Source organism: Pongo pygmaeus, chromosome 1 (assembly GCF_028885625.2).
Source record: "Pongo pygmaeus isolate AG05252 chromosome 1, NHGRI_mPonPyg2-v2.0_pri, whole genome shotgun sequence".
NCBI lineage: Eukaryota > Metazoa > Chordata > Mammalia > Primates > Hominidae > Pongo > Pongo pygmaeus.
The window spans coordinates 71,504,532-71,519,492 of record NC_072373.2 but is presented as its reverse complement, the minus strand read 5'-3'; the positions used below and the strand labels follow the sequence as shown (position 1 = coordinate 71,519,492).

Here is a 14,961-nt window from a genome sequence, read left to right as displayed (position 1 = left end):
CTGTAACCATTAAAGAAATAGAGGCTAGACACAATGGAGAACACCTGTAGTCTCAGCTACTGGGGAGGCTGAGTTGGGAGGATCACTTGAGACCAGAAGTTTGAGGCAGTGAGCTGTGATTCTGCCACTTTACTGGGAGTGACAGAAAAAGACCCTGTCTCGAAAGAGAGGGGAGAGAGAGAGAGAGAGAAAGGAAGGGGAGAGGAGGGAAGGAAGGGAAGGGAGAAGAGAGAGAGAAATGGAATCAGTAGTTTAAAATCTACCACTGATTATGTTTTAATTTCTCATACAGCTTGACTTCAGAAAAATAATTAATGTGAAAGCACACTTGCATTAATATTTCCGATCAGTGATAATTCAGTTTTTCATAGCAAGTGAATAAATTAGCATTCTGGCATCTAAGTTTAAAAGCAAAGAGTGCCTCAGTATGGCTGTTGAATCCATATTGAGTCTCACAGGTGGACATGGTTCCCTTAGAGTTTTTAAGTCTTACATCCTTTGTTTAGGGATTTCCTTAGAACAGAAAAAGCATAGAACAGAAGATGTTCTTGTAAAAATTTTCCTTTTGGGGATGTATAATTTAAAAACTAAAGGAAATTAAGCTGAACAGATATCTAAAGAAAATGAATAAGATATCAAGACTTAAATGTAATTATGTTTAAGTGTGCTTCTCAATAAAATTTGGGAATTTGTGACTTAATTTGAGACAGGGTCTCACTCTGTCAGTCAAGCCCTGCCTCTTCCACCTCAGTGCCTTGCCCTCCAGTCTCAGCGCCCCCTACCCGTAGTAGCTGGGACAACAGGTGCACGCGCACGCCGCCACGCCCAGCTAATTTTTGTTATTTTTTGTAGAGATGGGGTTTCTCACCAGGTTGCCCAGGCTGGTCTCGAACTCCTGAACTCAAGTGATGCACCCGCCTCAGCCTCCCAAAGTGCTGAGATTACAGGCGTGAGTCACCGTGCCCCGGCAATTTGTGACCTTTTTAAATAGAATGATGCAAAGAAGGAAAATCCTCAAAACTTTTAAACCTAACTTCCCATGAGGCTTATTTATCATAATCTCAATTTTTCTGTGATAGCCATGTCACTAATAGAGAGGTCAAAAGAAAAAGAAAAAAATTAGAGAAAAAATATCAATTTAATATACATAAAGGAGAGTGGTCTTAAACTCAACCAGATGGTAGAATTTAATTCCATGTGTGAGTTAGAGGTAACTAGAAAATTTATTAATTTATTGTGTATTAAATTGAACTATATGAAATTGCTGGTATTTTACCATTTTAATCTACCAAAAAAAGGCGGTTCTATATGGCTGTACCTAATAGAGTCATGATTATAAGCACATGTGTCTATTGAGTGGGGATAGGGGAAGGTGTCCAGACAAAGTATACTTAACTATTTTTTAGTTGTTAAAATATATTTGCCATTATTTATTATCTTTTATTCTATCTTAATAATCCCTACAGACAAGCAAGAATGGGTGCAAATGGTTTATAAAAACATTGTGAGAGAAATACTTAAAACAGAGAGAATTCTACCTGTTAAAATTTGTTTAAAAATTTAGACATGATCACAAGATGATTCCAGTCTTGCAGTGACTTAAGACCTCCATTATGGAACACTAGTATCAGTATTAGGAATATAGTTTAGTTTGGTACCCAAAACTAGAATACATGTAATCAAAGAATATGAACTTATATAAATGTATTAATTGGAAATCAAAGAAATGTGAGTAATTAGGTCTGGTTTTATGGAAGTAGATGAATTGAAGTTGATATTGAAGGTCATCTAAGAGTTGGCAGATATGTAGGTGAAAACCATTAGCAAGAGCAGGCATGTGAGAATGAATGTGGCCAGTTTGAGATTAGAGATCATCTGACTGAGGCAAATTGTTGAAAATTGTTGGCAGAAAGGACTAAATATGCAAAGTAGGGCCAGGTGATTTTTTTTTTTCTAGTGTCTGACTATCTAAAGATCTTTAGGAAGGAAATTTCATCCAGAAAGTAATGTTTCAGGGAGATTAATCTGGTAATGATGAGTAGGATAGCTTTAAGCAGGGAGAGACTGGAGTCAGTAAGAGCAGTTAGGAGCTTCCTGCCATAATCTGCATGAGAAGATAAAAAGCCCTGGATTAGGATGGTGGATGGTAGTGGAAATAAAGAAGACAAAATGAAGCCAACAGCCGTTTCGAAGAGATACTTAGCAGTGTGTGTTGGCTAAAGGGGGGCAAATCAACATCGTAGGCTCCTTTCTTTTTTATTACCTTCACTAACGGATGATGTTGAGTGTAAACGATTTTGTTTTTGTCCAGTGTCATGTGCATATTTAGTTCTCGGTAAATGATTAAGTTTTCATCTTTATATTACAGGTTTACATATTTGTATGTTTTCTTTTTTTAATGTCCTCTATTAATATTTGTTTGGGAAATAAAACCCAAACAGAGGCTCTGGCATAATCAAGACTAAATCTTTTTTTTAATGTTCACTGACTACCAAAATGATGGTATGAGTAAATCTACCATTATACCCCCAGTTATATATGAAGCATATTAACAGTGAGAATATATTACTAAATCAGTTACAGAAAAAGTTATATATGAAGCATATTAATAATGAGTATATATTATTAAATCAGTTACAGAAAAGGTTTAAATAAAGGTGTTAGGCCCTATCTGTAGATTAGAAGAGATTATCTTCCACAGTTGACGACAAAATAAAACTCACCAAACTGAAGTTGATACCTTATAAATACCAAACTGAAGTTAATACCTTATAAATAATTGGACTGACATGTTCAAAATAGTCATTTTATGCTGAACAATGCTTTCTTGTTTAGTAATTGTTCTTTGCAAAACCTAAAATATTAATGCTTTTTATCTCTGTTCATCTCATACAACTTATCTAAGTACTTATCTCCCCACATAGGTATACTGAAGATTAGTGGCATTGAAAGACATGTTTTATTTTGGAGGGCTCTTGTCACTTTTTTATTCAAGGGATCAGTATTAGATATTCTTTATAAGTTGTTTCCTGTTGGGGCGGAGCTTGCAGTGAGCAGAGATCATGCCAGTGCACTCCTGCCTGGGCGACAGAGCGAGACTCCGTCTCAAAAAAACAAAAAAAAAGTTGTTTCCTGTTTTGTTCACATTTTTTCACCATTAACTTTTGTCATTAAGTTAGTAAACTTTTGTCCCTTGTTATTGTTTTGCCTCACCTCTCTGTGTTTCTTGACTAGAATGTTTTTTATCAGCATTCAAGGATTGAGTTGTTCTTTACAGGTTTTGTGTGCAGAAAACACCTCAAGAGTATGACTTAATTCTCTTTAAAATATGAAGAAAACTGGAGTCTCCGTGATCATTCATCTTATTTTTTTCTCCATTGCAGCCCATTATACAAAACACATGGAGAACAGGATAGAATGCATGGCGATTAAAGCTGTCTCTAAAGCCAAACTGCATGGATTCTAATCCTGCCTCCACCCTTTTTACCAGCTGTGCAAACATGGGCAGAGTAATAGAACGTCTTCTTGTTTCTTTATCTGTAAAATAAGGTTGATAGTTCCAAACAAAGGATTGTTTTGAGGATTAAAGATTTAACTTATATAAAACATGTAGCAAATAATAAGGCATAATATAAGGTTGGTGCAAAAGTAATTTTGGTTTCGCATTTTTTAAGTTGCAAAAGCCACAATTACTTTTGCAGCAAACATGACAATTTAATGTTGTACTTGTCATTGTTATGTTTTCATCATCATCATTAAGAGACCCAGTTGTCGTCACTAAGAACTAGATATATGTTTTCTATCTGAAACTTAAGATAACACATAAATATCCCTGAGCTATTTTCTTGGCGTTTTCAGTTGGGAGTGTTGTTTGCACTAAAAGTATTCTCTACCATCTCATCCAACATTGTCATGTGAAGCCCTAAGTTGAAGAAATGCAATACTTGTGGGTGGTATTCAGATTCCTTGGCTGGGGAAAAAATTTGTTTTTCTATTATGTTAACAAGAGGAAATATTTAAAAATAATAATAATAAGTTTACTGAAGCAAGGAAATGATGGAGAGACTGGATGGCTTTACTTTATGAGAATTTACCACATTTATGTACTTAGCATCAGTTTGTACGTATTGGAGTGTGTGGGGCATGCAAACTTGAAAGGACTACTTGTTTGAGTGAAGTACTGCAGTCTGAGTGATACAAATTGGGTGAATTAAAGTGGCTCTGGGGATTTGTATTTCAGAGCAGCTGGATGCTGGTGGCTGACAGCGCATAGGCTTTAAGGCAGTAAAAGTGGGATACAGCAGAAAGTATCCTACTGAAAATGGTGGATGAAGTTTATAAAAACACCCAGGTGCTATTGTGTTAGCAGCCATATAAATGCAGTATGTGATTTTTCTTCTCTTTGCTCTTGTCACTTTTTCTTTATAATATTTTTCTAACTCTGTCGTTTAAGTTCCTATTACCTTTAGGAGTCCTCCAGCAAAAAAATATGAAACCTTATTTTCATGAAAGCCTTTTTTGTTTCACAATTTGCCATTTGTTATTAAAGCCCCTCTTTACTGAAGAGCTACAAACCCATTTCCTCCTGCTGTTTCATCCTTCCTATTCTGTTTCTTAAATGTCTTCTGTGACATTCAGAAATCACAGCATGGAGAGAGAAGTTATTTGCTTATTTCATTCATTAATAACTTGAGCCACCGACATACCACATCCTATTTAATGTTGTCATTATTTACACAATGCAAGGGAAAATAGATTATAGTGAAATGGACTCATTCACAGCAACACTATATATGCCAAAATTTCAGTGACTTGAATGGGTACACAAACAGTTCGGTTTGTATTCAATGTTTTATCATGTTTTGTTGAAATGTTGATTTTTAAAAAGGCTTTTGAAGTAAACTGAAGAATTCGCTTTATGAGAAAAACATTAGAAACTTGTTTCCTACCTACAAATATCAAAATTATTAAAGAGGCATGTGAATAATTATAATTGAAAGAGTATTTACATTTATTCATGTTTTATAATTCTGTGCAAAAAATTACTAGGAATTGGTTCAGGTTGCCATTAATATGAAGTGCTTAGACATCCTGTATATGCCAAAGAAACTGCATCTGTGACATGTAATATTTTTCTTTTCTATTATAACTTGAGAATTTTACTATGATATTTTAGTTTCTTATATAATTGTTCACCAAATTAAAGCTATAAATATCTTTCTACATTTTATTTACCTTTCCTGCTGAATTTCCTCCTCTGAACTTACTTTCTTCCCTTTTAAATTTTGCCACCATCCTCAGAGAGAGTAATAATTGTTACTATCTCAGGGGCTACAGCAAAGATTAAGTAAGTTAGACACTGGACCCAGTACTTAGCACATAAATTCTCAACATGAGCTAAAATTAGCTGGATGTGGTGGTGCACACCTGTGGTCCCAGCTAATCAGGAGGCTGAGGTGGGAGGATCGTTTGAACATGGGAGGTATAGGCTGCAAGGAGCTGAGATTGTGCCACTGCACTCCAGCTTGGGAGACTGAGTCTGTGTCTCAAAAAAAAAAAAAAACACAAAAAAAACCTCAATATGAGCTAAAATTATAATAAAAATATTTTCCCTCGACAAATTATTCACAAAGAGGTGCTTAAATAGCTTTTATAGTATAACACTTTCTTTTAAAAGAAAAAAAATTAAATTATTATCTTTACCTGTTTTTTACACTAAGGTAACTAATTCTAAAAATGGTAGACATTATAAGAAATTTGTGTTATTTATAATAGTTAAGTATATGCAAATATTATGTGGCATATGAACTTTGGTTAAACGAGATTGAACAAAAAGTAAATGTAATTGATGCCTATAGATATTTGACCATATAGTAATGACATTGTGTAGCAGATATCTTTCTCATTTAAGATATTTTCAGAGTCTTTTGGAACCTAACCCTCAGTTAATATGATAAACATTTCACTTTACTCTCTTTCCAAACATAATAACATTCCAGATTTATTCTGAATCACTTTCATTATTCAAAATCCTGAAAAGAAAATTGGCCTGGTGGAGTTGGCTCAAGCCTGTAACCCTAGCACTTTGGGAGGCCAAGGCGAGTGGATCATTTGAGCCCAGGAGTTAGAGACTATCCTGGGTAAGATGGTGAAATACCCTCTCTAGAAACGGGCATGGTGGCACACACTTATAGTCCCAGCTACTCAGGAGGCTGAGGTGGGAGGATCACTTGAACCCCGGAGGTGGAGGTTGTAGTGAGCCCAGATCATACCACTGCACTCCAGCCTGGGCGACTGTCTTAAAAAAAAGAAAAAGAAAAGAATTAAGAAATACCAGTAAGTGTATATCTATGGACTTTCAATATGATTTGTACCTTTTGGTGACGCATGTCTGACCAGGTGGTTTTTCATTTTAGAGTTAAAAAAAAAGTCCTTACAAGAGAAGATTAATGAGTTTATATGTTTTGGTGCAAAATTAGCTTTTTGGAAGAAAGGGGTTCTTTAAAATATAATAGTATTGTAGTGTCATTTCCTTAGCATATATATTTTCTTCTGTCACTGTCCTTATATTGGCCAGTATTATCTGAACATGTCTGCCCCAGTTCCTCTCAGACTTTATCTCCTACTATTTGTTCCCACTCACTGGCACCAATCCCACTGGCCTCTTTGTTGCGGTTTACCTTAGAAGCTTTGTACTAGCTTCCCTCTACCTGTAGTCTTCTTCCCTGTTAAACCTGCAAGGCTGACTTCCTTACCTCCTGAAGTATTGACTCATACCTCACCTTTGCAATGCAACTACCTATTTAAAATTACTCTACCTATTCATCTCCCTGACTACTTTTTATTTCCCCCAAAACACTTGTCACCTTCTAACTTACTCCTTAGGGTCCTCCCAAATACATGATAGGAATTTTTGGCATTTACTCCCTGGTAAGTGAACCAAAGGCAGTGTATACGCTATTAGGTTCTAAGGCAGAAATTGACTTCTGTTTGTTGAACAGGAACATCCTCCACCAAAAGTATATTTGCCCCTATAATTATCCAATTTTCAATTTCTTTGCCACGCTTTCCAAAGAAAGTGCGTTGATATAGAGGAAAATGTGTATGTTGAGGAAATGATAGTACTCTATTTTGGATTTTAAAAGATTCTTCCTTCCAGAAAGCTAATTTTGCCTCAAAGCATATAAACTCATTAATCTTGTCTTTATCTCTGTTTGGTCTGGATAACCCAGTTTATTAAATGGTGAAGACCAGGACAGAAAAGGTGAAATGGCTTACACAGAATCGTACATATCGTTGGTAGAGCTGCTAAGAAAAACATCCAGATGTTCTGTTTGTTCAATACATCATTCTATATGGAGCTGTATTGGAGGTTATCTCTCATCATTATAAGTCGTCACATCATCTGAGGTCATATCCAATGGCAAAGGAAATGAAGAGATAAATTTAAAACTTAACCAGGCTTTTTTTTTTTTTTTAACTCTTTTTGCCTTTCAATCTGAAGATGAAAAATATTACGTTTAGAGATATTTAAGGCAGAAAGTGAGAAAGTGAGGCAGTTTCAGGCTTTTATCTGAAACAATATTGTATCTCTCTTGTCTCATCAGTCTTAGAGAATGAGCATATTTTTAAATGACTGTAATTAAATATTGTAACTATGAAAAGAACATTAATTTTACAGCAGGTGAAAATAATGCAATAGTATGTAGCATGAGTGGGGGTAGAGGATACAGCTAATTTTGGTCTACTGGAACTAGTGTAGATTTTCCTTCAAACTGAGCAGAAATGTAGCTCTTAGAGCATAGTAGCAGCTTTCCTTTCTGCTTACAGATTTAAAGTTAAAGGCACAAGTTTAATATGCAGTCTGTTCTGTGACTAATCCAGCAGGTTGCTCATTCCGCTATTGCTAATGCTGCTACCTTGCTTCTAAGTGGACATTGGTACTTGGGGTATTTATTTTTCTGTATGCTTTGAAGTAGTTATGAATCTTCTGAGAACTAAAGAACTGGGATTCTCCAAAGGCCTGTTCTACACTAGCAGATGAGTGGTATTATTGTGGGGGTTGAGAAAGCAACAAGGTGTAAACTTCTTTTCGTTAGGTGATTTAGCTTTACCTTATTTCTCCCCCCCTTTTTAGTGGAAATTGTTCAAACTTTAGGAATGATTTAATATCTTCTTTCTGGACCCAATAATACATCCTATAAGCTACATCAGCATTGTATTTTATCCCATAATACAGAAAGAGAATTTTTTTATTATTATTATTATACTTTAAGTTTTAGGGTACATGTGCACAGTGTGTAGGTTTGTTACATATGTATACATGTGCCATGTTGGTATGCTGCACCCATTAACTCGTCATTTAGCATTAGGTATATCTCCTAATGCTATCCCTCCCCCCTCCCCCCACCCCACAACAGTCCCCAGAGTGTGATGTTCCCCTTCCTGTGTCCATGTGTTCTCATTGTTCAATTCCCACCTATGAGTGAGAACATGCAGTGTTTGGTTTTTTGTCCTTGCGATAGTTTGCTGAGAATGATGGTTTCCAATTTCATCCATGTCCCTACAAAGGACATGAACTCATCATTTTTTATGGCTGCATAGTATTCCATGGTTTATATGTGCCACATTTTCTTAATCCAGTCTATTGTTGTTGGAAAAAAGAGAAAAGAAAACAGAAATATAACAATACCATATTTATTGGAGTTTGAAATGTGGCCACTAATTTTAGTCAATATAATTTCAAATAGTTAAAAGCATTGAAACATATTCATTTAATGAGTTTGTATGCCTGAAAACTAAAATTGGATGTTTGGAAGAAAGTGAGGAAATTAATTTTAGTTTTATTCCTTAGCCAGAACATTGCAAATTAAGGAAATGGTTTACTAGATCATTTTATCCCAGCTAATGAAATTTATTTTTCCTCCAATTTAGTTTCTCTGTCAATTATTCAGAAATTAAAACATACTATATTGTAATATTAAATCTCCAGTATCTTCTAATTTGATATGAGGTTACCTTTATAGGTAATTATTAGAGGAAAGGTGAGATTTTTTTTTCTACCTTCACCAGCCCCATTCCCTGCGTGCCTTGCCCCTAGCCACGTAGAGTCATCTAACTTGGATAATTACTCTGTAAAGTCATATTCCTGAAGTCTGTTCAATGTGCTCTAACAAGCTAAGTTACTTAAATTCAGTGCTTTGTGCCATTCCCATGAATCTGAGCTAATTATGCTGCCATTTTTCAGCGATGTGCATTAGAAGTCATGTGTGCCTAATTCTGAAAACGGCTTTGCACATTAAGACTCATTTAACTAGTGATGGTTAGAGAGAAGTTAAGGGACTTACAGTTACTGGTCATAATTTTAAAATACGGTAGTAGTATGGAACTCTCTTGTACTGCAAGCATATAAGATGCTATGTTGTCAGCCTCTCAGTCTTTAGGATTGTTCCAATTTGGCTTGTGCCTTACCAGTCAAGATGTCACAGAGAAGATATGTTTAGTCATGGAAAAGAAAATCAGTGTCCAGCATGCAAAGATAGTAAAAGGGTAAGCAGTTCCTATTGGATTTTCATAGGGCGAATTGATTTGTGTGCATTACTGGGTCTGTGTAAAATGGTGTCCTTTTGGCACTAGCTGGATATACATTTCAGTAAATGTTTTTTCTTGCTGCAGATTAGTGTAAGACAGTGAAATTTTCAGTAACTGAGGGAAGGCAGTGGTTGGGCGTCTGTTAATAGCCTGAAAGTAACTAATGAGGATGTGCAGTCAGAACGATTGATTGAATAGCTGCAGTCCTGTGTATTTCTTTCTTGCTTGCTCTCTCTGCAAGCTGTGGAGAGGGAGGGGGAAGAGCAAGACACAGAGAGGGAGCGAGAGAAAAAACGCTCTCTCTTAAGTGGAAGTAGCACGGATCCCAGGGGCCAGGAGGCCAGAAATGGAAGTTTAAACTGCATCTGTCTTTTAAAGGGAGAACAGCAGGAATCAAAATGTCAGTCTTCGGAGTTACGATTTACTCCTTGTTTTCTAAGATCTGGAAGATAACACAGAATACTTTTTTTAGGATGTGGCTTTTTTTTCCTTGTCCATATTGAGATTATCTAATGTTATCTGAGAAGCTGGATTCCTTTATGTCTGTCAGTTGAAGTGGCGATGGGAAGCAGTTGTGATAAAGGTATAATACGTATATATCTATCATCTGTGTGTGCGTGTGTATGCATATATATATACACACATGTATATATATATATCACTCTATGAAAAAATCTTAAAAATGTAGCCTTAATACAGTATATAGTAATTAAATGGGAGAAGATCACATTATCTGCAAAATCCTAAGCTTGTTAGGTCAGTTTGAACAGATTTAGGATTCCAGAGTAAGATCTTAGTAAGGTCATATTGCCAGAACAAGGAGAAGCTGATCTATTTTTATATCTGCATAGGCATATATGTTATTTTATCTTGGCAGCAGCTTTCAGTCTTCTCATGGCCCTTTTGTTGCAGTCTGGTGAATCATCTTATCTGCACAGAACTAACTTTGACCTTTGTGCAAATACCATCAAATCATATGCAACATTAGACTATATTTTGTTCAGAAGAATATTAGGAATTCCATTTTATTCTATTAACTCCTACATTGCTGACATATAGAGAAGTAGATTTATATACTGTGAGATGCAACTATTAAGTGAACTTAAAGATCTGAAACATAGCTCAGAGGAAATTATTTTTATATGTGCACAGATGAAAATATAAACTGTCACACTAAAGCAGATTCTTAACTGTGACCAAGTCTCTCTAGTGTCTTGATAGTTTAAGCACCTCAAAGATAGATAAATTATGTGAGATAGAATGTAATGTACCTTTAAAGCTTGCTGGTTTATTGTGAAAAACCAGTAACTTTACGGTTTAGTGGAAGATCCTAAATTTGGGGTTCTTAATGATGTTTCAACTTTCCTCCTGTTTTCCAGAGGTACCAGCAGAAAGGTCCCCTCGTAGACGGAGTATCTCAGGGACCAGTACATCAGAGAAACCCAACTCCATGGACACTGCAAATACCTCACCCTTCAAAGTACCAGTAAGTGTTTATCTTCTTTATAAGAATATTTTACTTTTACTTTTCTCCTTTCTTCTTAGAGTTAGAGACAGCTACTAAGGAATCCAAACATTTTTCTCTTCAAGAATTTCCTTATAATTCTGTGATTAAAGGATAGATTAACTGTGGTTAATGTCAACTACTTTCTTTTTTTTTTTTTGAGACTGAGTCTCACTCTGTCATCCAGGCTGGAGTGCAGTGGCGCGATAACACTCACTGCAACCTCCACCTCCCGGGTTTAAGCAATTCTCCTGCCTCAGCCTCCGGAGTAGCTGGGATTACAGGTGCATACCATCATGCCTGGCTAATTTTTGTATTTTTAGTAGAGGCGGGGTTTTACCACATTGGCCAGGCTGGTCTCAAACTCCTAACCTCAAGTGATCCACCCGCCTCAGCCTCCCAAAGTGTTGGGATTACAGGCTTGAGCCACCATGTCTGGCCGTCCACTACTTTCAGTATAATATTTATTAGGTTTTAGGGAATATTATTTTTACTCACAGGGTACTTACAAAATATGTAACCACATTAAGTTCAACTTCCTCTCAACTATAGATTTCAAATCCTTGCAGACATCTTTTTATCAAGTTGCTAGCAAAAACCTATCACAATTCTGTAAAGAAGCTGGTGGGAGGTTTTTTTTTAGGAACGGGATGTAATTTTTTTTTATTTTTCAGAGCTGGAACATAAGCAGAAAGTGAAGAGACTCAGAAAGTTGCAGACTAAATTCACAGAGAGTTAGACAATTGTGAATTGTAATCCTAAGACTTGGTCTGCACTTTGCTTAAGCTATCTTTTGGATGACCATGGAAGTGCTTAAGAAAAACCTTGAAAGAAACTAACTCCTTAAATTGACCAGGCAGTACTGAGAATCAGCATTAAATACAAAAGAGTCTGGGCCCAGTGGTTCACACCTGTAATCCTAGCATTTTGGGAGGCTGAGGTGGGAGGATTGCTTGAGGCCAGGAGTTCAAGACCAGCCTAGGCAACATAGTGAGACCCTGCCTCTATAAAAAAATTTAAAAAAAAATTAGCTGGGCATGGTAGCCTGTGCCTGTGGTCCCGGGGGAGGCCAAGGTGGAAGAATTGCTTGCGCCTAAGAGGTCGAGGCTGCAGTGAGCCATAATTGTGCCACTGCACTCAAGTCTGGGCCACAGAACAAGACCCCATCTCTTTAAAGAAAAAAAAGTACTGAGATGGAAGGGCCATATGTTATCAGGTCAGCTGACTATCAGTTACAGACCTATTTTGGACTTTTTTGATATAACTGTGAGTAACCAAGATTTTAAATCACCTATTTTCTTGGATAAGAAATATATTTATTTCCTAATCATATCATTTTATTAAAATTAATTATTTTTATACTTGAAAAGAATTGCTTCATGAGATTGGTCATTATTCTAGGTACAATGAAAATCAGTATAAGGTAGAAATAGACTTTTCTATGTGGAAAAAAAAAAAAAGATTTCCCTTAATTCAGCCAAGTTAATATGGTGTAGTCTGCCTTTATTCTAATACTTTTTTTAAAGTTGGGATGACCTTTTAAGTGGAACTGATTTTTTGACATATATAAATTGGCATTCATGCATAAGATAACCAAAATGAGTGTTTTATTTTGTGTTAACCCTGAGGAGCAAGATTTTCCCTTGTTGTATCTCAGGACCTTGAAGAGTTTATGAATAGCAGTTACTGGACACCTTTCAAATTTTTACAAATGTTCTCATTTACAAAGATCACAAGCAAGTATTGGATTAATATTCTAAGCAAATTATGACAGGAATTTTAAAATATCAGATTTAGTGTCTTTTACTAAATTTTTTGTTCCGTAAACATAGCTACCTATTTTTTATTTTATTTTTCTCATGAATGAGGAAAAAAACATTATTTTTCACCTCCTCTTCTTGTTTTTCTAATGATGCAGAAAGAATAGAGTAAAACTGACTGTCGGTATGCAACGTTTGGTGAAAAGGATTGAGTTAGAATTTGAAGTTTTCACACCATCATGCTAGAACGGAATGGTGACTCTTAAATTTTTTTGAAAAAGTTGATAACAGGATGAATATCCCTCTGCAATATGGTAACATCAAAGCATATCCTATATTGAGTCTCAAGTTCATGGCCAGGCTTTGAAAATCTGAATTAATTAAGAATGATAATTTTTATTTAAGTTGATGACTAATTTAAGATGTACCTTAATAATATAACTAATAATTATTGAGTGAAAATTATAAATATAATGATGAATATATATGAAAGCTAGCATTACTTACAAACCACTTACTCTTCTGACAATCTCAGCCACATTGTAGATTTAGAAATAATGAGAGAAGAAAAGGGCCTCTTACTAGCAAATAACAGTCACAAAGCCCATGCACCCATGCACTTAGCTCTCTAGGAGAATGTAACCATTCACAGGCCCTCACCTAAAGAGTTTTCTGAAAAATAACCATTAGAACACACTGATTACAACAACAACAAAGAAATGTCAGTAAGTAAAAGGATGAGGCAGAGAAAATGAAAAGCAGAGCATCATAAAAACAATCCAAATTCATTTAGGATAAAGGCAAACAGCTTTACATTTAAATTAGACCTTAAGGATATTATTGTGTTCCAGGATGGTCTATAGTGCAGAAATTGACATTGATAATAATGATCCTGAATCATCAAGAAAAAGTGAGATTATATTTATTTTGCTATTTTTTTAAAAAGTGGCAGTGTGTTATATTATGTGACATGTATCCATTGAGAATATTTAAAATGTTGAAGAGATGTGATGTTTATAAAACTTGTTATCCAGAAAAGTGGTTTGTGAAGTACCTCATTCCTTGATCATGCTAGATAAATAATTTATTTTTTTAAGAGAAATTAAAATATGCTGGCTAAATGAGTACTTGGATATCTGTAGAAATTCATTGTATTTTTTTAAATTTTCATGTAATACCAATAGTAGTGTGATTTACATCACTTAAATATATTGCTGATTAGAAGAATGTCTAATTGTCAGGTCAACACACAATACATTTATAATTAATATCACAGTGGACTCTTTGAATTTGGGAAAGCAGTACAAAAAGGAGTCAGACTTTGAGATATTTAACTTAGAGTTGTTTATACAATATCAGAATTTAGGATAGCAGTACAAAAAGGAGTCAGACTTTGAGATATTTAACTTAGAGTTGTTTATACAATATCTCAGATCGTTTCTATGTTAACTTTATGAAGAGACAGAACCAATATTTTACCACAAGTACCAGTGGTTCCAGGATTCAGATGTCATTGCTATGGTGGGCAGTAGGTTTACCACTCATCAATTGGACCCCAAAATTATAGTAGTGGACGCTCAAAAAGGACCTTATTCTTCCGAGCTCCATTTTCAGACTTACTGAGAGCAGATAAAATAGATTTTAACAAGTCCTAAATGAAATTATTTACAATGACACACTTATTGAATGCTTACTTTGGGCAAAGTATTGGTGATTCATCAATTGATACCTTCTTGGCATATTGTGCATGGTATAACAAAATTTTCCATTCTGAGACCCTATATATAGCCTAGTAGCAAGAGATAGAAAAATGACCAGATTCATAAAGAGATAGGTGAGCATGGTAACACAAGTTATTAACAACACAATATGTAAGTTAAGGCTTTGACAAGGAGCAGCATTTGAGCAGAGTTTCAAAGGCTGAAAGAAAATAATTGACAGGGGAAGAAAGTACTCCAGCCTGCGGGAATGGCATTTTGGAAAGACACACAGTCATGGGATGACTGATGCTTCCAGGGATTATAGAAAGAACTGAGTGAGACAGGAATTGAAAAGTATGTGGGCAAAAATGGCAGGTGAGAAGGCCGGAAAGGTAGGTGGGGGCAA

The 14,961-nt window shown here is 35.5% G+C and overlaps 1 protein-coding gene across 9 annotated transcripts in view; it reads left to right on the top strand.

Annotated features, from left to right (window-relative positions):
* RASAL2 (RAS protein activator like 2) overlaps positions 1-14,961 on the top strand; it is a 383,167-nt gene that overhangs the window by 281,742 nt on the left and 86,464 nt on the right. For all 9 annotated transcript variants that reach the window (XM_054461346.2, XM_054461278.2, XM_054461199.2 and 6 more), the window contains one exon: positions 10,971-11,077. In XM_054461346.2, the coding sequence (XP_054317321.1) occupies positions 10,971-11,077 (107 nt within the window). The remainder of the gene's footprint in view (positions 1-10,970; positions 11,078-14,961) is intronic.